Source organism: Cynocephalus volans, chromosome 2 (genome assembly GCF_027409185.1).
Source record: "Cynocephalus volans isolate mCynVol1 chromosome 2, mCynVol1.pri, whole genome shotgun sequence".
Taxonomy (NCBI): Eukaryota; Metazoa; Chordata; class Mammalia; order Dermoptera; family Cynocephalidae; genus Cynocephalus; species Cynocephalus volans.
Genome location: NC_084461.1, coordinates 157,593,678 through 157,616,833, shown reverse-complemented (window position 1 = coordinate 157,616,833; position 23,156 = coordinate 157,593,678). Strand labels below are relative to the sequence as shown.

The 23,156-nt window shown below is 46.8% G+C and overlaps 1 protein-coding gene across 1 annotated transcript; it reads left to right on the top strand.

Annotated features, from left to right (window-relative positions):
- Positions 1-3,622: 3,622 nt before the first annotated feature.
- Positions 3,623-21,590, top strand: LMAN2 (lectin, mannose binding 2). Its single transcript, XM_063086588.1, has 8 exons — positions 3,623-3,977; positions 4,149-4,267; positions 14,232-14,349; positions 15,078-15,157; positions 15,338-15,499; positions 15,609-15,723; positions 18,635-18,754; positions 20,906-21,590. Exons 1-8 carry the CDS (start codon positions 3,782-3,784, stop codon positions 21,064-21,066), a joined length of 1,071 nt encoding a protein of 356 aa, XP_062942658.1. The 5' UTR covers positions 3,623-3,781; the 3' UTR covers positions 21,067-21,590.
- Positions 21,591-23,156: the final 1,566 nt, after the last annotated feature.

Here is a 23,156-nt window from a genome sequence, read left to right as displayed (position 1 = left end):
TGTCCAAGATCATGGCATCAGCAGATCTGGTGAGTTCCCTCTTCCTGGTTTGCAGACGACTGTCTTCTTGCTGTGTCCTTGCACAGAGCAGAGAGAAAGGAAGAGAGCAGAGAGAAAGGAAGCGAACTCTCTCCTATCTCTTCTTATAAGGGCACTAATCCCATCATAAGCCACCACCCCCATGACCTAATTACCCATCTCCAAATACCATCACATCAGGGTTTAGTGTTTCAACATATGAATTTGGGGGGGACACAAACATTCAGTTCATACTAAGTAATGCCAGCTGAAAGGTGGCACCCTGCCCTCTCAGCTCCGACCCAGCCCCAGATGAACTCATATTCTTTACTTCTTTTCTTTCTTTCTTTTTTTTTTTGGCATCTGGTTGGTATGGCGATCCAAAGTCATGACCTTGGTGTTATAAGGCTGTGCTCTAATCAATTGAGCTAACCGGCCAGCCCAGTTTATCTCTTCCTTGCATGTGCACGTCCCTACAACAAGAACTTATATTTTACTCAAAGTGTGGGTTTATTTAGAGTCCTCAAGTCACCCACTATTCTGGTGTGGGCTACTCTTCCTATAGGGACAAGGCAATATCCCCTTCTCCATAGTCTACACTCTGTCCCACTGCCCCCTTCTAGGGCTGTGATCTGAACCCTTCAGTGGCAAAAATCGGGTGCTTCTTCTTCACCACAAATTCATGCCCTCTTCCTCCTGGCACATGGCTGAAATGAATTTCCCAGGCTCCCCTGCAGAAAGGTGTGGCCATGTGACTAGTTCCCACTGATTGCCTATGAGTGAGATGATGTGCACTGTTTCTGGGCCAAGGCTTTGAAGAAGTAGGTGTGTGCACTAAACACTCTTTCTTCTTTAGCTGGCTGGGTACAGAAGACAATGAGGCCCTAGGGGATTGTGGAGCCACAAGAAAGAGGGAGCCAGGGTTCCATGTAGGCAAGCCACCCATCAACCCACTCATCAATCTGGTATGCCAGCATCAGTTATGTGAGCAAGAAATAAACTTCTTCAAGTCATTATACACATTAAGGTCTATTTGTCATAGCAGCTAGCATTACTCTAGCTAATATACCTCTTCTCTCAACCCTGACTCAACTCTCTCCAGACACCTTGCTTCAGGCTCCCCAGACAGAGGGATTCAGTCAGACTAGATGTGTGTAAAGGGTGGGGGTGGGGGGGTACTTTTACACCTGGAGCATTGCCAGTGGCAGTCTTAATAAGGAGTGTGACTGTGTCAGCATGCCTATATGGGGGCTACTGTAGGGTATATGATGTGAGCAGAGACTGCCTGTCACCTGTGCCATGGATCCAGACCTCGGCTTCACAGGATGTTTTACAGTTTACAGGGTGCTCTCCCAACATGACTTCATTTGATTCTTACAACCACTTTGTGAGTGGTGCTCATTATTCCCATTTTACAGATCAGGAAACAGGCTCAGAGAGATGGGAGTTGCCTAAGAATATATGTCGTGTTAGAGATCTGCTAACCTGTGAATGTGCTTGGGGTGCAGGAGCTGGACCTGAGCCACCATCAGCCCAGGTGCCAACAGCTAATCTTCCTCCTGAATGCCCAGTCACAAGCTCTGCCTAGGACCCCCTGCTAAGTTCATTCTTTCCTGCTGCTGCAGAAATCCCTTTCCCCACTTCTCCACCATGGATGACCATTCCAGCTCTGATCACATCTTTACCACAGGGACACTAGCCGACCCTCGGACTTCCCATCTCTTTGCCCTTATCTAGTTATCTCTACTCCGTGAGAGTAGTGAAGTACCTCCACCCCACGGGACACTGTTCTCAACTTCTCTTTCCCTGGCTTCCCGTAGGGGATCAGTGATTGATGTCATTTCCAGCTGGGACTTCTGATCGTCCTCCCTGTGGAGACCTCCTTGCCCTCTCTCATCTGTTCATAATGAATTCAGCCACCCTGTTACCCTCTCCAATCTCTTCTCACTGTAGCCAAAGAAATCCACATTAGTTATTCCTATGCTTAAAATCGTCAAACTGAGTTCTGGGAAAGGCCATGTTCCTTAGCTGAGAATTGAAGGCCTTTCAAGTTTTGGCTTCAGCCAAACTGCACGTGCTCCCACCCCCACCCCTTTCTCAGCCATTCCAAACTGCTTGTACTCCTTATACTTTCAGGTATCCCTCCATAGCTTCCCATCTCTTATTCCCTCTGCTGAGGATGCTTTTCCTCTTCGTGGTAAACTCCTACTCATTCTTCATGATCTCATCCTAGGTTCTAGAAAAAATATTCATTCTTTCTCCAGTTACTTATTAATCACCTCCTATGTGCTAAGCATTTTTCTAGGTGCTGGGGATTCAGTAGTGACCATAGCTGACAAAAATCCCAGCCTTCATGGAGGTCCAGTGGAATGTACATGTTCTTGTTTGCATAGGTATAGATAAATCTCTGGAAGGGTACACCCCTTGGGAGGGGAGAGGCAGAGGACTTTTGGTGTACATGTCTGTTCTCTTTATAGATATATATATTTATACATACACACAGAACATATTACTTTAATAATAAAATAACTAATTAAAAATATATGACTCAGAAAAGATGTCTCAGCACTCAATCCTGAATAAATTCATTCATTTAAGAGGGCAGCTTCTTAAAATAAAATACAGAAGCAACCAACCAACATTCCACCTTGTGTATGTATAGGCTGTATGTATGTAACAGGAGTCATTAATTCAGATGTATAGAGGGGACAGGCAAGTGCTGTAAATTAGTGGCCAGACTAGCCTAGAAGAGGAAGGCGTTTGTAGAGGCGGTCCCATTCCCATTCAGCTCCAGCGCATTGTTGTCTTATGATAACATAGGCCTAGATCTTCCAATTTTTCGTGAAAAACCGGAAATCTGGATTTCTAATGTGAATTTAAGTATTCTGATTTTTAAAATATTGATAGCTAAATTATTTATTGAAATAGCATTAACAGGTATAATGGAGCTCTATTTGGCTACAGCCACCAGTTTTCAACTTTTGATCCATAGCCAGCTTTCCTGGACCTTTCACAGACGCTTCTTGCTGCACGGGCACTGCGATCGTTTGGATCCGGGTGGATTCCAACCATCACTGGGGTCCCAGACCAGGATGCGACTTCAACCCGACTGGGTCGGAGGAGTTGGGGGTAGTGGAGGCCCTCAAATAACTAGGAATTCTCAGTCTCCAAAGTAGAAGAGCTGGGGCGGATGAAGCCAGAGGCGGCTTAAAGACTCGTCCGGAGATACCCGGTGAGTTCAAGGTGACGCGGAGGTTCGAAGCCAGGCCTCCGCCTTCAATTTAGAGCTCCTTTCTCCCGGACTGGTAAAGGTTATTCCAGAGACGTGATCAGTGGCGAGAGCCCGAGGGTATTGCAGTCTTCGCGCGTCCATTTCACGCGAACGGCCCACAAAACTACAATTTCCAGCAGGCCCCGCTGCGCAGACTACCCTCGCCCCGCCCGCCGGCTCAAACCACCCCTCTGCGCCTCATGGGCCCACACGCCTAACGTGCTGTTCCTTGATTGGTTGCATCTCTTGTCGCTCGTAAGAACCCACTGCTGAGGGTGGCCGACAGGTGCTTTGGAGCCGCCAAGGAGATAGAGCGGCACTCGCCCAGGATGGGGGGCTGCCCAGCTGATAAAGCCGCTGACTCCTTGACTTCGAGACTTTGCTTCCTAACCCCAGTGACACTAGATTTGGAGTGCTTCCGGCCGGAGGCCATTAGATGGGACACCCGGAAGGCGGAAGTCCTAGGGCGGAAGTGGCCGAGAGGAGAGAAGAATGGCGACGGAAGGCTGGATTTGGCGCTGGGGCTGGGGCCGGCGGTTCCCGGGGAGGTCTGGGCTTCCCGGTCCCGGCCCTGGCCCCACTATTGCTCTATTTCTTTTTCTGTTGCTGGGGTCAGTGGTGGCAGATATAACTGACGGCAACAGTGAACACCTCAAGCGGGAGCATTCGCTCATCAAGCCCTATCAAGGTGAGGCCCGGGGCGGGAATGAGTGAAGGGTGAGGGCGAGGCTGGACAGTATTGGGGAAGGGCGTGCCCTTTCTTCTGAGCAGAGCAATTTTGTGGGTTTCCTGCCTCTGGCAAGGCCAGTCCTGGCATGGCCTCTTATGCTCCTGTCTATGGCTGTCTTTCTGCTGACAGGGGTCGGTTCCAGCTTCATGCCCCTCTGGGACTTCCAAGGCAGCACTATGCTCACGAGCCAGTACGTGCGTCTGACCCCCGACGAGCGCAGCAAAGAGGGCTCTATCTGGAACCACCAGGTAAGTGGTTCCCAAGAGGCTAGGCATACCGTTCAGTAAGCCACTACTCCCTGCCTCCCCAGCAGACGAGACCTGAGCTTGGTTTATAGGCTTGCCCTCCCTCCCCGGTGCCTTCCCTTCTTGGTCACACCCGTGAGTAATAAGAGGTAGTGGATATTGAGTAGTTGCTATGTATCAGGAGCTCTACACTTGACACTTTACACCCTTCTCACTTAATTCCTTCAAAAGCCATGCGAGGTAAGTGATAACTCCATTTCACTGAGAAGCTAAGGCTGAGTTGAAATGGCGTTACCCAAAATCACATAGCCAGAAAGCAGTGGAGCTGTCAGGCTGTCTGAATTGCAGTCCTGCAATAGTGGGAAGAATGGAATGAACTGGAACTTTATTGGGTATTTTGCTGTGTGTTAGACACTGACCTTGCCATACCTATTGCTTTTAATTCTCAAATAAGCTGTTTAAAAATAGATGGCTTTCATGACTTTATGCAGAGATAACACAGCAAGTGAATGACATCAACAGTATTTAAACTCTACTTGATCTGTCTGATCTCCAAGCCCAGCAATTCACTTGATACACTTGACACCCTTCCCCAGTGCTTGTTTGAGGGTCTTGTCATCTGGGGTATCAAGGGACTGGACTTGTGGGTAGTTTTCGTTTCTGTGACCTTTGTTCCAGAGGTCAGGGAGCCTGAGGTGTCACTGGCATGTAGTACATGAGCAGTGGCCAAGATCAGCTGCTACACAAACAGCACATTGAGGAAGTCTAGGTTGGGAAAGGGGTGAAATGGGAATAATTTTTGGCTGGGTCACAGCTTGGAGTGGAACCTGCTCCTTCCCCAGCCTGCCTGATCCCAACCCTTCCCACGGCCTAAGCTGTTGGCCAGTCTCCTAGTTTTCTCCATCACCCTACTCTCTGCTCTCTGGTCCCTTCTGCTTGACTTTCTCACTTAGTTCTGGGATCCCACACCGTCCTTGTGTTGCCTCATCTGCCTCTCCCCTCAGCTCCTCCATTCCTTCCTGTCTTGTGCCTCCACACTGCTGTTAGTGGCATCTAGAGTTACTTTTTTCAGCTTTCACTCTGATCATCAGAGCCTGGGGTCTCCTGTGAAGGAATGAACGTGCATTATGTCTACACAATCTGGCCCCTGGTACCTGGCATCTCCAGTCATTTTCTTCATTAATTTTGTTCCAGCCTCTCTGGCTGCCTTCTTGCCTCAGGACCTTTGCACTTGTTGTTCCCTCTGTCTGGGACATTGCCTCCTGGTTCTTCGTGCCTGCTTGGTTCCTTCTCATCTGTTAAGTCTCAGTTCAAATACCACCCACTCAGAGAGTACTTTATTAACCAGCTTATCTCCCCCGAATCACATTCTGTCACATTATTCTATCTCATGGCTTCCAGATATTTCTTTGAAATGATGATGTAGCCTTATATTTTCATGGAAATAAGTTCTATATAGCATTAGATTAAAAAAACAAACAAACAAACAAGCAAGGTACAAATAATGCTGGAGCTGTTAGAAATCGGGTTTAGCCACAAGTGACAGACACATGTAAGACAGTGGCTTACATTATGGTTGTAGGTAGCTGGTGGCTGGCATTGTCAGTGGCTTGGAGATTTCACAGAACTGAAGGGATTCTTTGCTTCCCTTTATAGAATTTTCACAGTCAGAAATATAATTGTCTCGGGGCCGGCCTGTGGCTCACTCGGGAGAGGGCGGTGCCGATAACACCAAGGCCACGGGTTCAGATCCCTATATAGGGATGGCTGGTTTGCTCACTGGGTGAGCGTGGTGCTGACAACACCAAGTCAAGGGTTAAGATCCCCTTACCAGTCATCTTTAAAAAAAAAATATATATATATATATATATATATGTGTGTGTGTGTGTGTGTATATATATATATATATATATATATATATATATATATATATATATAATTGTCTTGCCTTCCTTCCCCCACCTCCTCGTTCAGCTCCAGGGACTTTGCCTGTGTGGCCGGGCTGATACTCTAAAGGTTTAGAGTGCTTCCTGTAACTCCTGAAAAAAAATTGCTGAGAACTCTTAGGATTTTCTGTCCAGTGTTTCTGAAGATCTGCCTTTTCCTTTGCTGAGCTGGAGAGATGCTTTCTGAACTTTTGTCTCTTTTGTCTCCTTCACTCAGTCTGTCTATAATACAGCTCCTGCTGTGGCGGGGGGGTGGTGTGGTCCAGATGAAGTGGCCCAGAGGTGTCTAGAACTCCAAGTGCCTGATGGCTGGAGCACAAGACACAGGGAAAGGCCAAAGAGGCTTCTCAGGCCCCATCCTGAGGGGGTCTTGTGTGGAGGTGGAAGCAGTGGTCTTTAAGTTTGTTTTGCTGAAGTACTAATCTGCAATTATTTATCTCATTGCTCATTTTAACAGTTGATATCAAGAATTGTTTGCTATAAATTTAAATATTTGCAAAGTAGGTAGTTTCCAGCATATTTTATTTTTGATTTTTTTGGTGGCTGGCCAGATATTTTAAATATTGACATTTTAAAATTGTTCAGTACTCTTAAATGTGTTCAGTGGAATTTAAATATTGCAATTTGATACTTTCTTTTAAACAATATGAATAAACCCAGATTGTACACTGATCTTTTTTTAATTGAACTTGTATTTAAATTTCATTTCCCACACACAATTTTATTCTTTTTTTTGACTGGTAAGGGGATGCAACCCTTGGTACTGTGCGGTCCGCACCACGCTCAGCCAGTGAGCGCACCGGCCAGCCCCATATAGGATCCGAACCCGCGGCCTTGGCGCTCCCAGCTCTGCACTCTCCCGAGTGAGCCAGAGGGCAGGCCCTCACACAATTTTATTCTAATGCAGTATATTTAATGCTTGAAAGTCTCATGTTTAGCCTATCATATTCCTCTGCAATTAAAATAAGTGTAATGATTTAAACCTTTTAACTCTGATAAGGCCTTAAAACTAAGTTTAATATTTTCTTTGTGATTATTATAATTATTGGTGCACAATTGATCAAAATAAATGGGTTACACAATTTCTTAATACAAAAGGAAAAACATTGAAATGCATCTCAGTGCACCCCCATCTGATGGCTGCTACAGTCAGAATGAGAAGGCCTCGGTACCACTTGTACTTTTTTGTTTTATATATGTGAATGCTGAGAAACTGTCTTCATTTAAATTGTAGACAGAGGTGGAGGGAGTTTTGGTATAGCAGGGTCACTCAATATGTTCAACTTCTTTTGGCTTATAAACCCCAAATCATGTAGTGATCTTCTGTCAAAATTTTTAATGATGCGTCAGCTGAGTGTCAGATTATACCTGCCTTTCATTTTGTTGCACACAGAGACATGGAAACTGCCTAACCCTAAAATAGTCTATTACTGCCAGGTGATCAGATGATTCTGATTTAGTGAGCCTGGCATAGGGTCAAGGCATTAAGATGTCTGAGCTCCCCAGGTGGGTCTGCTGGGCACAGCCAGAGTTGAGAACTATGACCACATCGTGTTGTGTCCCAAAAAGCAGCTTCTAAGTCAGTCCCAACCCATACCTCACCTGCTTAAAATCCTTCGAAGACTTTATATCATCTGTATCATAGTATTTCTATCTGCTAATATGCAGTCTTCAACCCAGGGTATGTGGAGACTTTCTAAGGATATACCTGGGGTATGTGGAGAGTCTGAAAGGAGTCAGTTTCTAGAGCCTCCACTTCCATGTGTGCTCTTTCCTGAAACTGATTTCCCTGGGAACATATCTGGGGTGGGAGTGTAGGTTTTCGTTCCCACCTCCCTTTCTTGATTACCCTTCTGCTCGAAGGCACACCTCCCACTGGCCTGGGTCTTACCTCAGTGTGTTGTCCCTAGGTGCAGAAAACTCCTGGGCACCAAAGAAACCATTTGAAATCTGGTTGCTGAGCTGACTTTTGTATATGTGAGATATATTTTTTAAGTTTTTTTCAGATATATGAGGGCTATTCTGGTTACCTTTTTAATTTTTTGTATTATCGATAGCTAGTTTAATTGCACTGTACTCAAGGAACATACTCTATGATTTCAGTCCTTGAAGGTCTATTTAGACTTGGGAATAGTCCCTCACATGGCCAGTTTTTTTGGAAGTGTTCTGTGTGTGCTTACAAGGAAGGTGGATCCTCTTTTTGTTGACTGCAGTGAGCCATTTAGTTCGTTCAGGTCATGTTTGCCAATTGAGTTCAAATCTTCTATATCCTTCCTAACATTTTTGTCTGCTCATTTTATCAGTTACTAAGAGAGGTATATTAAAATTTATGTGTGTGGATTCTTCTGTATCTTTGCAGTTCTGTCAGTTTCTGTTTTATATATTTTGAGGCCAAATTAGGTACATACAAAAACTTAGATTTGTTATATCATCTGGGTAAACACAATCTTTTGTCATTAAGAAGAGTCCCCTTTTAAACTTTATTAGTGGTATAGCTACACAAGCTTGCTTTTGGTTAGAGTTTGCATAATGTATCTTTTTCTTTCCTTTTATTTTCTTTTTTCCCATTTCTGTTCTAAAGTTGTCTCTTTTAAAGAGAATGTTATTAAGCTTTTGGGGGGCTATTTATTTATTTATGTTATGTGGTAAAATGCACATAACATAAAATTTATCATTTTAACCTTTTCTTGACCTTTAAATCAATTAATTTATGAAACTTTCTCTTTAGTAGGATACACATTGGCATTCAAATATTGTCATTTAAAAAACGTAATACCTATTTACAAAAAATTAGATTTGACTTGTATTTATGTGAAAGAAAATTAAATTTCTCACACATTTATTATGGTAAAAGGTACATAACATAAAATTTACTATTTTAATTATTGTTAAGTGTACAGCTGAGTGGCACTAAGTACATTCACATTGTTGTGCAACCATCACTACCATCCACCTCCAGAACTTTTTCATCTTCCTAAACTGACGCCCTGAACCCCTGAAACCTTAACTCCCCATTCCCTTGTCTCCCCGGTACTGGGTAACCTCCATTCTCTATTTTCTGTGTGTATGAATTTTGACCATTTTAAGTACCTCATATAAACAGAATCATATAATATTTGTCTTTCTGTGTCTGGCTTATTATCATACATATCATAATATTATCATATTTAAGATATTAGCATAATATCTTCAAGATACCTCCACGTTGTAGCTTGTATTTTTATGGCTGAATAATATTCGAGTGTGTGTATGTGTATGTATATAGACCACGTTTTGTTATCCATTCATCTGGTTTTTTGTTTGTTTGTTTGTTTCTTTTTTTTTTTTTAAAGATGACTGGTAAGGGGATCTTAACCCTTGACTTGGTGTTGGCAGCACCACGCTCTCCCAAGTGAGCAACCGGCCATCCCTATATAGGGATCCGAACCTGTGGCCTTGGTGTTATCGGCACCACACTCTCCCTAGTGAGCCATGGGCCAGCCCTATCCATTCATCTGTTCATGATGGATACTTGGGTTGTTTCCACCTTTTAACTATTGTGAATAATGCGGTGAACATTGGTGTACAAGTATCTATTTCTTGAGACCCTGCTTTCAGTTCTTTGGGAGGAAGAACTTCCTATGCCTAGGAAGTAGAATTGCTGGGTCATATAGTAATTCTATTTTTAATTTTTTTGAGGACCACCGAACTGTTTCCCACAGCAACTGTACCATTTTTCATTCCCACCAGCAATGCACAAGGGTTCCAATTTCGCCACATCCTCTCCAATACTTGTTATTTTCTGCTTTTTTGTTTTTTTAGTAATAGCCATCCTAATGGGCATGAAGTGGTACCTCATTGTGGTTTTGATTTGCATTTCCTTAATGACTAATGAAGTTAAGCATGTTTTCATGTGCCTATTTGACCATTGGTATATCTTTGGAGAAATGTGTATTCAAGTTCTTTGCCCATTTATGAGTTGGGTTTTTTGTTGTTGAGTTTTAGTTGTTCTTTATATATCCTTGATCCGTTATCAGATACATGATTTTCAAATATTTTCTTCTATTCTGTGGGTTGTCTTTTTTTTTTTTGGCTGCTGGCTGGTATGGGATTCTGAACTCTTGACTAACAGAGTGTGTGTTGTCTTTTCACTTTCTAGATATTGTTCTTGGATACACAAAGGTTTTTAATTTTGATATAGTCCAATTTTTCTTTTTTTAATTTTGGTCCGTGCATTTGGTTTCATATCCAAGAAATTATTGCTAAATCCAGTGTCATGAAGATTTTTCTGTTTTTTCTAAGAGTTTCATAGTTTTAGCTCTTAAGTTTAGGTCTTTTATCCTTTACTTAATTTTTACGTAAAACTTTTTATTAGATAATTTTAGATTCACATGCGCTTGTAAGAAATAATACAGATAGATCCTAGGTGCCCTTAGATTTTGTTTTTTATCCAATGTATTTAATCCATTTACATTTAATAAAATCACTGAACATTTGGGTTTAATCTATCATCTTTTACATTCTAATTTGTATTACTTTCTCTTGTTCATTTTACTCTATAGCTTTGACTTCTTTGGGGTTGACTAATTTTTATTATCCTATTTTCTTCTAATAGTTTGAAAGTTACGTACTCTTCTCAATTTTTAGTTGTTACCCTAGAGTTTAAAACATGAATCCATGTTTTATCAAAGTATAATGATATTGTGTACTTTTTTTTTTTTTTTTTTTTTGTCTTTTTTCGTGACCGGCACTCAGCCAGTGAGTGCACCGGCCATTCCTATATAGGATCCGAACCCGCGGCAGGAGTGTCGCCACGCTCCCAGCGCCGCACTCTCCCGAGTGCGCCACGGGCTCGGCCCAATATTGTGTACTTTTACCTCCTTCCTGGACAATGCAAGGATCTTAGTACACTTTAACTCCATTTACCCCATTGCTGTCATTTGTTTTAATCTTTTCTGTTTTAAATCACACAGCACATTATTGTTTTATGCAGTAAAATATTATTTAGATTTTTACCCTCATATTTACTATATTCATTGTTCTTCCTTCCTTCCTGAATTCTGACTTTACATCTGGATCTGGATCATTTTCCTTCTCCATGAAGAATGAAAAACAGTGTGAGTCTGCTGGTAATGAATTCTTTCAATTTTTTCTGTTGTTTGTCTGAAAACGTCAATTTCACCTTTATTCTGGAAGGATACATTTGCTAAGTTAGAATCCCATGTTAGCTGTTACCTTTTTTCATCTCCACTTATATCAGTCTACTGTCTTCTTGATCCTAGTATTTCTGTTGTGAAGTCAGGTATCAGGCTAATGGTTGCTCCTTTGAAGGTAATCTGTCTTTTTTTTCTACCATTGCTTTTATCTGTTTTTCTTTGTTCCCTTTATTCCTCCCTTCGTTTTTTTGTGCCTAGGTATGGTTTTCTATTTTATTCATTTCCTTTGGTTTGTTGGACTTTTTTTTTTTTTTTTTTTGTCGTTTTTTTTTTTTTTTCGTGACCGGCACTCAGCCAGTGAGTGCACCGGTCAGTCCTATATAGGATCCGAACCCGCGGCGGGAGTGTCGCCGCGCTCCCAGCGCAGCACTCTACCAAGTGCGCCACGGGCTCGGCCCATGGTTTGTTGGACTTTTAAAGCTGTGGCATGATGTCTTTGAATCAGTTTTAGTAAGTGCTCAGACATCTCTTCAAATATTCCTTTGCCCTATTCTCCTGTATCTCATTCTGGAACTCCAGTTATACACATCTTAGACTCTCACTCTTTCCTCTGTTTCTTACCCACAATTCTATATCTACCAATCTTTTGTTCTCTCTGCTTCATTCTGGATATTTTTATCTGACTGGCCTTGAGTTCACTAATTTTCTCTTCAACTGTTTTTAATCTGTTGTTAAACCTATCCATTGTGTTGTTAATTTCAGGTATTGTGTTTTTTAGTTCTGGAATTTTTTTAGTGTGATATTTAAAAATTTCAGTTATCTGCCAATATTCTCAATCTCACCTTAAACATAGTAAAGTAGTTATTTGAAATTCCAACATCTAGAGTTCTTGTTGGCTTATTCTCTCTCTCTCTCTTTTTTGTTCATATTTTGTCTCTTTCTGTACCTGGTTATTTATGATTGTGTGCCAGACATTGCATTTGTATGATCATTTGTAGAAAAATTTGAGGCCTGGGTGATCCACCTTTGTCTTCTTCAGGGATTGAGAGGACTCGAAGCTGAGCTGCAAGTCCTTGGGAGGGCCTTTTAGTTTACTCTTACTTTTGGATTGCAGTCTTTTTGCAAACCCAGCCCAAAGCAAAGCCTTCTGTTGCCCTCAGCAGGCCTTGGACTCAGATTCCTTGTCCTTCTGTCCTTGAGAGCTTGTTCTCATCACCTCTCAGTCAGCTCCACCAGAATCTGCAACTGTTCCCAGAACCTGTGAACAGTCAAGAAGTGGGAGGGCTCTGGGATTTTATACTACTTGCCAGCTGTCATGCAGGTCTTTGCTAGTTCTGTGTTTTCAAGGGCCAGGACTGGGTCTCATCATGTGAGTTTCTGGTGCCCAGAGCCAGAACAGTGATTCTGATGAATTAGTGAATGCATGAACCGTGTTGCCCATGTTGGCACATAGTGTTTTTATTTTCAACTTGAGCTTTATCTCATTACAGAAGTAGTAAGCTCATTATGCAGTGTTTAAACATAGAAAGCAAACATTCCCTATAGTTACCCCTCCAGAGTATACCCATCATTAATATCGTTTCATGTTTCTTTACTTTTTTTCTTTCTCTGCACATGTACTAATTACTTTTTCTTCCCCCCAAAGTGGGAACATAGCACTGATACTGTTTTGCAACTTACTTTTCCCCTCTTAGTATCTTTGATATCTTTACGTGTAGTTATTTACAGGATCTGCCTTGTTCTGTTAAAAAGCTGAAACAACCAAATTGCCCCAAGGAAAATGGGGCCATTTGCAGTCCCTTGGGTTAAGAGTGCTCATTTTTCTCCATCCTCATATGCCAATGTAATAGGTCAACAATACCTTGCTTTATTTGCCTTTCTGGTGGGTTTTTGTTTAGTCGCTTGCTCACATACCCATCTGTAGACTTCCCCAAAGTAGATTCTTGTGTAAGTATGTATTGACACCTTAGTTTTCATGAGCAGCTTCCTGGTGGATAAGGCCAGGCTGTTTCCCATGCTGTAGGCAGTGCCAATCTCTGTACCTGGTGTCCATGGCTGCAGGGAGGATCTGCTTCTCTCAATCACGGTGGCCCAGAAAGCTCAGCACACAACCCTGCCCAGCCCCCAGCTCTGGCTCTGGCACCACACTTAGGCTGGGCTGGATTTGCAGGAGGCAGGAGGTGTACTGGCAAAGAGTTGGATTTTAGAGTCAGCCAGACCAGGTTTGAGTCCTGGGTACTGACTCAGCCCATTTTCCTCACTTTGGAAGATGGGTTAGCAGGGAAGGTGATGGGGATAGGAGACCAGAAAGTAGTTGGTGCAATTTATGTTAAAGTCCTGAAGTCCTGGGAAGTATAGAAGATGGAGCGGAAGTTTCAGGGCCAGATGACCTAGGTATGAATCAAGACAGTCCACTTACCTGCTGTAAAAAAGTTATTTTGCCTCTGAATTTATTTTCTTTTCTGTAAAATATGTGGCTCAAATAGAGGTAGCAACCCCTCCATAAGATCTCAGGGAAGAGCAGTAGGGATGGAGAGGAAACAGGGCTAATGGGTTTGGCTGGCATTGAAGAAAGTGAGTCAAAGTATGAGGACCACAGCTCAGGAGGAGACTGGGGCCTGAGTGATGGAGTCTGGGCCTCAGTCAGCCTTGGGACACTATATGGCTTCCCTCTCCTTTCTTGGGGGCCCAGTAGCCCCTTCCCTTCCTGCTGAGAACACTTGGGGGTCCATAGTCTGTGGCACTTGTGTTTCTGTGCCAAGGAGTACCCAGTCATAGTAGGGGAGGGGAGATAGGCCTGCTGGGGCAAGGTCTGGGCCAGGGTCACCTCCAGCTTGCTCAAAGGCCCTGGGAAGCCCTGAGCAGCCCTATCCTCTCTCCCTCCAGCCTTGCTTCCTCAAGGACTGGGAAATGCATGTCCACTTCAAAGTCCACGGCACGGGGAAGAAGAATCTCCATGGAGATGGCATCGCCTTGTGGTATACCCGGGACCGCCTTGTGCCAGGTGGGGCATTGCTCCCTCAGGTGGGCCCTACTGGGCCCCAGGGGCAGGGAGCTGGGGGCACGCAGGGAAAGGGGTTGCCCTTGGCTTATGTGGCCAAGGGCTTTCCAGTCTGCGCCCTCCTGTCAGGAGGCTGCCGCTTCTCATGAAGAAACCCCCATACCCCAGGAAGAAGCTTGCCTCTGGAAGGAGGGCCTCGTAGGGAAGAGGAGCAGCTGGATCCTGCAGCTCATTGCTTGTATCCTCTTGTGGCCTGGTTTTGACCATTCTGCCATTAAAAAGTTATTTAAAAAAAAAAAAAAAAATGAAGACTACAACAGAGACCATATGTTTCCTGCAAAGAGAGTTTTCTCTCAAGTGTTTCCTCTATGGCCCTTTGTGGAAAGTTTGCTGCCTCTGGTTTAGAGGATAGAGCCTCCTATGTAGGGGGTGCATCCTGCAACTCCAGCCATTTTTTATAGATGGGGTACCCCCTTGACACCTGACCCTTGCCTCAGAGCACACAGCCAGGTGGCTGTCCCCTCACAGTGCAGGCTTCACACTTGAGTCCTCTCTGCTGTGCCCCTGAGATCTCTGCCCTAGCTTTCTTCTTCAGAGACCTGCTTTCTCCTGGGAGGATGACTGGTGGTTGGGCTGTCTTGTCCCTACCCATGTTGGCATTATTTGCCTTTCAGGCACCCAGGGAGGACTCCCATTTCTCCCATGGTGAGAGCATCTCCTTGTAATTCCAGGGCCTGTGTTTGGAAGCAAAGACAACTTCCATGGCTTAGCCATCTTCCTGGACACGTATCCCAATGATGACACCACTGAGGTAGGCCCCTGCTTTCCTGTGGAGCAGCAAAGGAAGGATTGGGCAGTTGGCTAGAGGGTGGGGACTGGGCCTTCTTCCTGGTGGTGGCACAAAAGGAGCCTCCAGGGATTGGGGTGGTGGGTGCCCCACTCCCTCCCACAGGCTTGGCTCGTTGTGGAGTAACCTGTGTCTTGGTCCCAGCGCGTGTTCCCGTACATCTCGGTGATGGTGAACAATGGCTCCCTGTCCTACGACCATAGCAAGGATGGGCGTTGGACTGAACTGGCGGGCTGCACAGCTGACTTCCGCAACCGGGATCATGATACCTTCCTGGCTGTGCGCTACTCCCGGGGCCGGCTGACGGTGAGCAGGTGGGGGTGGTGGCAGCTGGACCTGTGCTGGTCCTGCAGAGGCCCGGGGAGGCGGGCCGGCCTGGGCCTCTGGGTGTGCTTGATGTGCTGACCGGCCACAGGTGATGACGGACTTGGAGGACAAGAATGAGTGGAAGAATTGCATTGACATCACGGGAGTGCGCCTGCCCACCGGCTACTACTTTGGAGCTTCAGCTGGCACCGGGGACCTGTCGGGTGAGTGAGTGGGCTGAGCGAGGACTCCGTTCTCAGCCTGAACCTTCCCTGGTCTGTCGGGAGCTTTCAACAGTTGATCACCTCCCTTCGTTTGGTTTCCACACTTGCCTGGTTTTTTTCCTCTTCTTCTCATTATCTGTAAATGTTGGTGTGTCTGGGCCTTGGTCCTTGAGTGACCTCCTGGTGATCTTCCTCTGTCTTTAGGAGATAGAACACTTCAACTTTAGATGATGCAGGTGCCCGGATTTCTTTCTCCAGCCCAGAGCTCTCCAGACTTGTGTGAGCAGCTGCCTGCTCAGCATCTCCACACAGTGTCCGTCTCAGCCCTAACATGTGCACAGCTGAAGACCTCATCTTGCCCATCAAGATGTAGATGGCACCTCTGTCCTTCTGGTTGCTTAGGCCAAAAAGCCTCGTTGTCATTCTGGACTCCTCTTTTTCTCTCACATGCCACCTCTAATTCGTCAACACGTCCTGCTGGCTCTATCTTTACAGTACCTCTCACCACTTGTCACCCCTTGTTTACTATCTGGCAGGTCCAAGCCACCATTGTCTCTCACTTGGACAGCGATAGGAGCCTCCTTTGTGGTCCCCTCCTTCCATGCCAGCTCCCGCCAGTCTCTCCCTGTCATAGTGCCAGCATGATCCCATTAAGTTCCTGTGAGGCCTCACCTCTGCTCTGCTCAGGACCCTACAGTGGCTGCTGACTCACTTGGCATCAAGCCACCATCCTGATAGTGGGCTGCTGGATGCTGTGTGCTGGCCCCTCCACATACCTGTCACCTCTGACTCACCACACCCTGCTCTCCTGCTTACGGCGACCTCCAGCTGTTCCTCAGACACACTGTGCTTTCCCACTTCTCACCTTTGTACTTGCCGTGTCACATTCATCTCCTTAGAGTCTTGCTCAAATGTCACCTCCTCAGTGGAGCCTTCCCCGAGACCATCATTTAAAACTGCACCCCCTCCTCCAAACCCCAGCACACTGCCTGTCACCTTTCCCGTCTTTATTTTCCTTTCCCTCCTTCCCCCACTAAATTGTAAGCTCATTAAAGTCAAGGACCTGTCTTATTTGGTGCACAGTGGGTGCTCAGTAAGCACTGGGTGACTCTAGCCTACACAGGCCTCTCTAGATCACCAGGCCTGGGTGGCACTTGTTGGTGGCCCTTGGCTGTCGTTCTCAGTCCTTTACTCAGGGCCCTGAGAAGGCACCAAGCCCAGGGCCAGCACTTGCTGACCAGAACTGGAACATGACATGGAGGACCTGACAAAAAAGGGTAAACCTTTTCAGGCCTGTAATCTGCCCACTGGCCAGGGGCCTCCCTTCACCACAGAAGTGTTTGGGTCCACTTAGTCCCTGAGTGTTCACTGTTTTGGGGTTTTGTTTTAAAGTTCTTAATAATGGAAATTTCAATTATAAAAAAAAAGGAGCAAGAGGAGTGAATGGTCTAATAAGCCCCCTGTTCTCAATGCCCAGCTTCAGTAATTACCACCTCGTGGCCAGTCTTGTTTCATCTCTGGATCCTCCATAACCCAAACCATCCCATCCCCTGGCCGCCTTGAATTTCACCTCACAGTATTTTGGCATATGTCTTCAGAAGGTTCTTGATAGGAACAGAACCAGATTTGTTCACATGGATGCTCTCAAAGTCTATTTGGAGAAGCCCAGCAAAGTGTGCTAGAGATGATCATGAGAGTGTATAGTGTCTGACCATAATAGAGGGCTGTCAACGTTGGGCACTGTGCCAGGCATCTCACAGGTAGAGTTACGTGGTTTATTCTTAGGTAGGTAGTGGTCTCTTTCCCCTTTTACACAGCTGAGACAAGTGTGAGTTCAAGAGTTGAAGGGATTTTCCCAGATGACAAGCAGGAAAGAGCAGAGTGCAGTTGATAACTGAGGTCTGACTCCCAAGCTGGTCTTTGTCCCGCTGGGCTGCTCACCACAGCCAGGGCTTGCACACTTGGCCGTTGGATACCACTTGGCCCTGTGTGAACTGGCTGCCTACGTCTTGCTCTTTAGGTTCTCTGTTTTCCTAGCTCCAGAGGTTCCCCTTCTTTAAACAAAGACTTCCTTCAGATTCTGGTGGGTTAGCTGAGCTTGCAGCTGGAGTCAGGCTGACTTGGACCCACGTCTTGGCTCTGAGCCTCAGGCTCCTCATCTCTAAAATGGGGTGAGCGATCAGTGTTAAGCAGAGGTTCTTTCTTGTCTATGCTGGTTGGACAGGGTCTTTTCCAAGTCTCCCCTTTTCCTAGTCACCAGTCAGCGACTGTCCCTTAGCCAGTTGCTCAGTTTATCTGCATACTGAATGTGAGTCTCTATGTCTGGTGGCTGCCTACCCTTGGAAAGACCAGGCTTCTTAACCAACTATAGAACAATTGTACTGTTCCTTATCTGGTCTCTGTTTTTAAGTACACACTATGCCAGGCAATATGTCTTCTGTGTTATACAAGGTACTTCAAAAAGTCTGTGGAAAGATTTGTATTATCTTTTAATTCTATTTTTCCGTGTACTTTTTGAAGTACCTTCTCATTTACTTGCTGCAATAACCGTGCAGCATGGAGATTATCACTCCTATCTTACAAATGAGGAAACTGAGCCTCAAAGAGGGCAGCAGTCCCAGGACTTATACCCGGATAATTCTGCATGTAAAGCCCTTGCTCTTTTCTCTCCACTCTGCTTCGTCCCAGGTTTCTTATTGAGTGCTGGAGGCATTTCTGACCCTGGAATACTGCCTGCTGGGGGACTGGTGGGGGCAGGCAAGAAAACAGGCCTTGATGGGCAGGAGCAGCGCTCTCCTCAGGCACCTGGCCAGTTTCCATGGTTGGACAGCAGCTTTCCCTTGGGGAGGGGCATGGGCCACGTGCCCCGAGGCTGGCTGCAGTCTGTTACAGGCTAATTCTGGTCCTACAGACAATCATGACATCATCTCCATAAAGCTGTTCCAGCTGATGGTAGAGCACACGCCTGACGAGGAGAACATTGACTGGACCAAGATTGAGCCCAGCGTCAATTTCCTCAAGTCCCCCAAAGGTATGTGTGTGCACAGTCCCCTTCTTCTCTGGGCCTGGGGTCAGACACCTTCCTGCATGGCTGGGTGAGGTTAGCTTGGGCGAGGCCTTGCCTGGTCCCGTTGTGGTTGTGGTGTGGGCTCTTGGGTCAGTCCTGCCCCTAGCGAGCACTGCTGGCCTTGTCTGAACTCCTAGTGACTGGGACCTTGGGTCAGATCAGCGCTGGTGAAGTTTTGAGTAAATGAGACGGAAAATAAGTCTTCAGAGAATCTGTCCACAAGGACATCCTTGCACACAACAGCTACCAGGAAATGTGGGAGCATTGGTGTCTGCCTCCTGTGCTAGGTGCTGGGGATAGTGGCCAGTAAAGCCACAGGGCCAGTTTGTTATGAGTAGATGGTGTGCTAGGCACTCTGTACCACCCTCGCAGTCCCCTGTGAATGACCTGAAGTGGGTCCTGCTGCTGGTCGAGGGAACTGTTTCCTCAGCTAGAGAGAGGAAGGGACAGAATTTGAACTTGGGTTTCTGCAAAGCCCCAAAGCTATACCATTAATTAGCCACCACTTTGTCCTCAGAGTGAGTGTTTAGGTTAGAGGAATGAGGCACCTGTGTGTGGAAAATCCACCCAAGAACCACAGACTCGTGCCCATGGCCCGGCGGGTGATAGGAATGCAAGGAGCAGGCCTGGGAGCAGGGGCAGTCTGGGGCACTGGAGGCCTCAGGCCAGCCCAGGTCCCTATGCCCAGCGTGGGCCAGTATGGCTGGGTCTTTCTGCTTTTTAGAAGTTGGAATCCATCCTTTTATGTGACATCTCACTTTTTTAAGATTCAAATTGCTATTAAATGTTTTGGGGGCCAAACAAATCCTGTTGTAGACCACCATTGTGTGACTCTGGTCAGAGGACTTCTGGCTGCTGGTTGCTTTCAGAGACATCATCTGCTTTGCCCCTCCCAGTGTACCCACGTAGCTGGCAAAGCAGGGATTAACTCATTTTCACACTTGATCTGTTCATCCTTCAGATGTCTCCAAAGCTTCCGTTCCATGTCTAGCCACAGGCTGGACATTGGTGACACAAGGATCAGGCAAGTCCTGCCCCTGGGCTCAGTCTAGTGACTGAGGCAGAAAAGAGGAGCGAGGGGGCTATGGGAGCCCCGAGGCTGAGTGGCTTGCTGGGGAAGCGCCCTCCCTAGGGACCTCCTGGTTCAGTCAGTAGCCGTTGCTGTGCTGTACAGAGGCAGAGAGGCCTTGCTGAGAGGACAGCAGGCCGGCTGAGGTCAGGTTGCTCAGGAAGGGAGGGTGTCAGTTGGCTATGGCTGGCATTCTGACAAGTGGGTGGCATGGACACAGCTGAAAGGCAGGACTGGAACCTGAGGCCTGAGCAGACCCCACAGTGCGGTGTGGAGGGCAGTAGTTGGGGAGAGGCAGAGTGACAGAAACAGGGCTTACACCGGTTCCCAGCTACTCCATCCACAGCCTGGTGAGCTTGGGAATCAGTCTTTTCTCTCAGCCTCTGGAAGGGGGCTCATGAGAGAGCCACCTCCCAGGGTTGTTAGGATCCATGAGAGACCACTTGTGGTGGGGCCTGGCACCAGGGAGGATCCATTGACAGTGTTAGCAGGCAGAGGAGTGGTGTGGCTGGAGCAGAAGGAGAAGGTGTGTGGAGCAGGGGTTGGGGGCTCAGGGCCTGGGAACCCCCTAGGAGGCTGCCAAGGCACCCATCTTTGGATAGAAGCAACCTTTGGCCAGGGCCGTGTTTCTCCAGATGGGGACCTTGTAAAAGCAGATTCCTGGGCCTCCCCTTGTACAGAATCAGACTGTCAAAGGGAGCTCCAGAATCTGTAGTTTGTACCAGTTCCTTGCAGTGCAAGGTACCTCAGGCCTCGATTTCTGGGAACCTTGGCCCCGGTGGGTCTGTCCCTCTCCATCCCTGCCTTATCACCTGTGAACTTTAAAGCTCGGCTGAGATGGGTTTGACCAGATCTCTGCCCCTCCCCAGTGTGGCTATAATCAGGACACAGACCTGTCCATGGTGCACTTCAGGTCCCACCTGAGGCTATGGCCCTGTGACAAGACCATTGCCGTGCATGATCTGGTTAGACCCGTGTCCTGGGAGCCCCGCCTGGGCAGGCCTTTCCTGCTTTGCTATATCAACTCCCCGTCTCTTCTCCCTCAGACAACGTGGATGACCCCACAGGGAACTTCCGCAGCGGGCCCCTGACGGGGTGGAGGGTGTTCCTGCTGCTGCTGTGTGCACTCCTGGGCATCATCGTCTGTGCCGTGGTGGGGGCTGTGGTGTTTCAGAAGCGGCAGGAGCGGAACAAGCGTTTCTACTGAGCAGAAGGCACCTGGCTGGGGAAGGGCCTAACCTGGGCCCAGGCACTAATGTGAACTTTTTTTTACAAGATTGTAAAAGAAAAACAAGATGACCTTATTTCTTAACCGTTTCAAAGAAATGATTAAAGTATTTTCGTACATTTTGCTTCTTGCCCAGCAGGGACAGGTGCTAGGGCTTGGGGGAGAGGGTTTGGCCTCCCGACAGCTGAAGATGGAGGCTTTCGGCCCCAGGCTGGCATCGCAGGAGCAGGGGTGTCTGTATTGAGAGCTGGGCCAAGCCCCCGTGGCTGGCTTTAGTACACTGGAGGACCCCCCAGACCGCACTGGGGTGGGCTCCTGCGGACATGGAGCAGTGATTTTGTTCTGCAGTGTGTGGTGTGTGTGGCGGCAGACAGTTGGGGACCTGGGCCTCCCTGTTCACCCCAGAACTTCTTCCCAAGGCAGACCCTGAAGTGAGGCTGGAGGAGCACTTCACTGGGGCCCAGAGTATGACTGTTTGCTAAATAAAGTGACAACCAACTTCAGCCGTGTGACTCTCTAAGGGGCTTGCTTTCCTTTTCCTTCTCATAACTTCCAGCAGGTCAGTGCTTTATAGCCTCATCCCCTCTGGCCTGCAGCGGAGCCCTGGGCAGGGAGAGGGGAGACTGTGGTTGCCCCATTTCCCAGGTGGGGAAATGTGGCTCTTAGAGGTCAAGCAAAATTTGCCCTCTGTCATCCAGCAAATGGTATATTGGGAGGGGCCCTGTGCTTTTTCCCACAAGCTTCCGGCCTCAGCCCAAGACTCAAGGGTAGGCCATGGTGGGTGTGGGGTGGGGGGTGTGATGGCAGGGAACTCTAGGGGGCTCCAGGATGATGGGCAAGGGACTGGCGGGGTCAAGAGGGCATGTTGTGGTCAGTAGTGGTATTCCCTTTGGGGTTCCTTGGGGAGACAAAGAGGGCAACAGGAAGTGGAGGAGGCCGGCAGCTGAAAGGAGAGCCTTGCCAACCGGCAGCTTCCATGGTCAGCTCCACCCAGGCCATGGCCCACTGCTGCCATCCAGTCCCCCCACTGTGACAGTGTCCCCATCCAGTTCAGAGCCACCCCTCCGGCACTGATCCAGGCTCTGGCCTTTGTTGGGGACCTTGCTGAGCAACAGTCTCTTGTCTATTGTCTCCTTCCCGCTCGCAGTAACGTTGGAGCCTCCTATCTTAAAAGCAAAAGTAAGCCCTACCTTCCTGTTGCAACCAGGCTTTTTGTAATTAGCATTATCAGATAGATTATCACTGCAGAAAATACAGGTAGTAAAGAAGTGCATGAAGTGAGGGCGAGAATTTATTTCTCTCCTCAGTCTTCCAGTCTTGCTCTCCAGAGGTCTTCATTGATTTCCTACAGGTTGAGCGTCCCAAGTCCAAAAATCTGAAATTCGAAATGCTCCAGAATCCAAAACTTGTTGAGTGCTGACATGATGCTCAAAGGGAATGCTCACTGGGGCATTTCGGATTTCAGATTTTTGCTTTGGGATGCTCAACTGGTAAGCATAATGCAAATATTCCAAAGTCCAAAAAATCCAAAATCCGAAACACCTCTGGTCCCCAGCATTTCGGATAAGGGATGCTCGACCTGTGTTAATGCTTTTTATGTCCTCCTTGACGTTTCCTATGCATGTACAGAAACTGCTCTCTCAGGGCTGGCTGTTTAGCTCAGTTGGTTAGAACACGGTCAAGTGTTCAGATCCCTGTACTGGCCGGTCACCAAAAAAAAAACTCAACAGGTTAGATGTCAATAGACTTCTCACAGTGACTGAGAGGTTCCTGTTTCCTTCACAGGTTTGGGAGTCTATTCATGCAGTAATCATCACTTTCCTTATTTAAAAATGTTATTGAACGCTTTTGCCAAGATAGTATTTTTACTTGAAAAAGTAGCAAACATTGTGTGCTTACTGCATGCCATTCTTCCAAATAGTTGACATGTATTAACTCATTTCACTCCATAACACTGACCCACGTGGATGCTGGCAGTCCTTTAGGTCAGGTGGGGGACATGTTCACACTGACACGTCCAGGTGGATGTGTCTGTGTTGATGTTAAGAGCTGAGGCTTGGAGTCTGGAA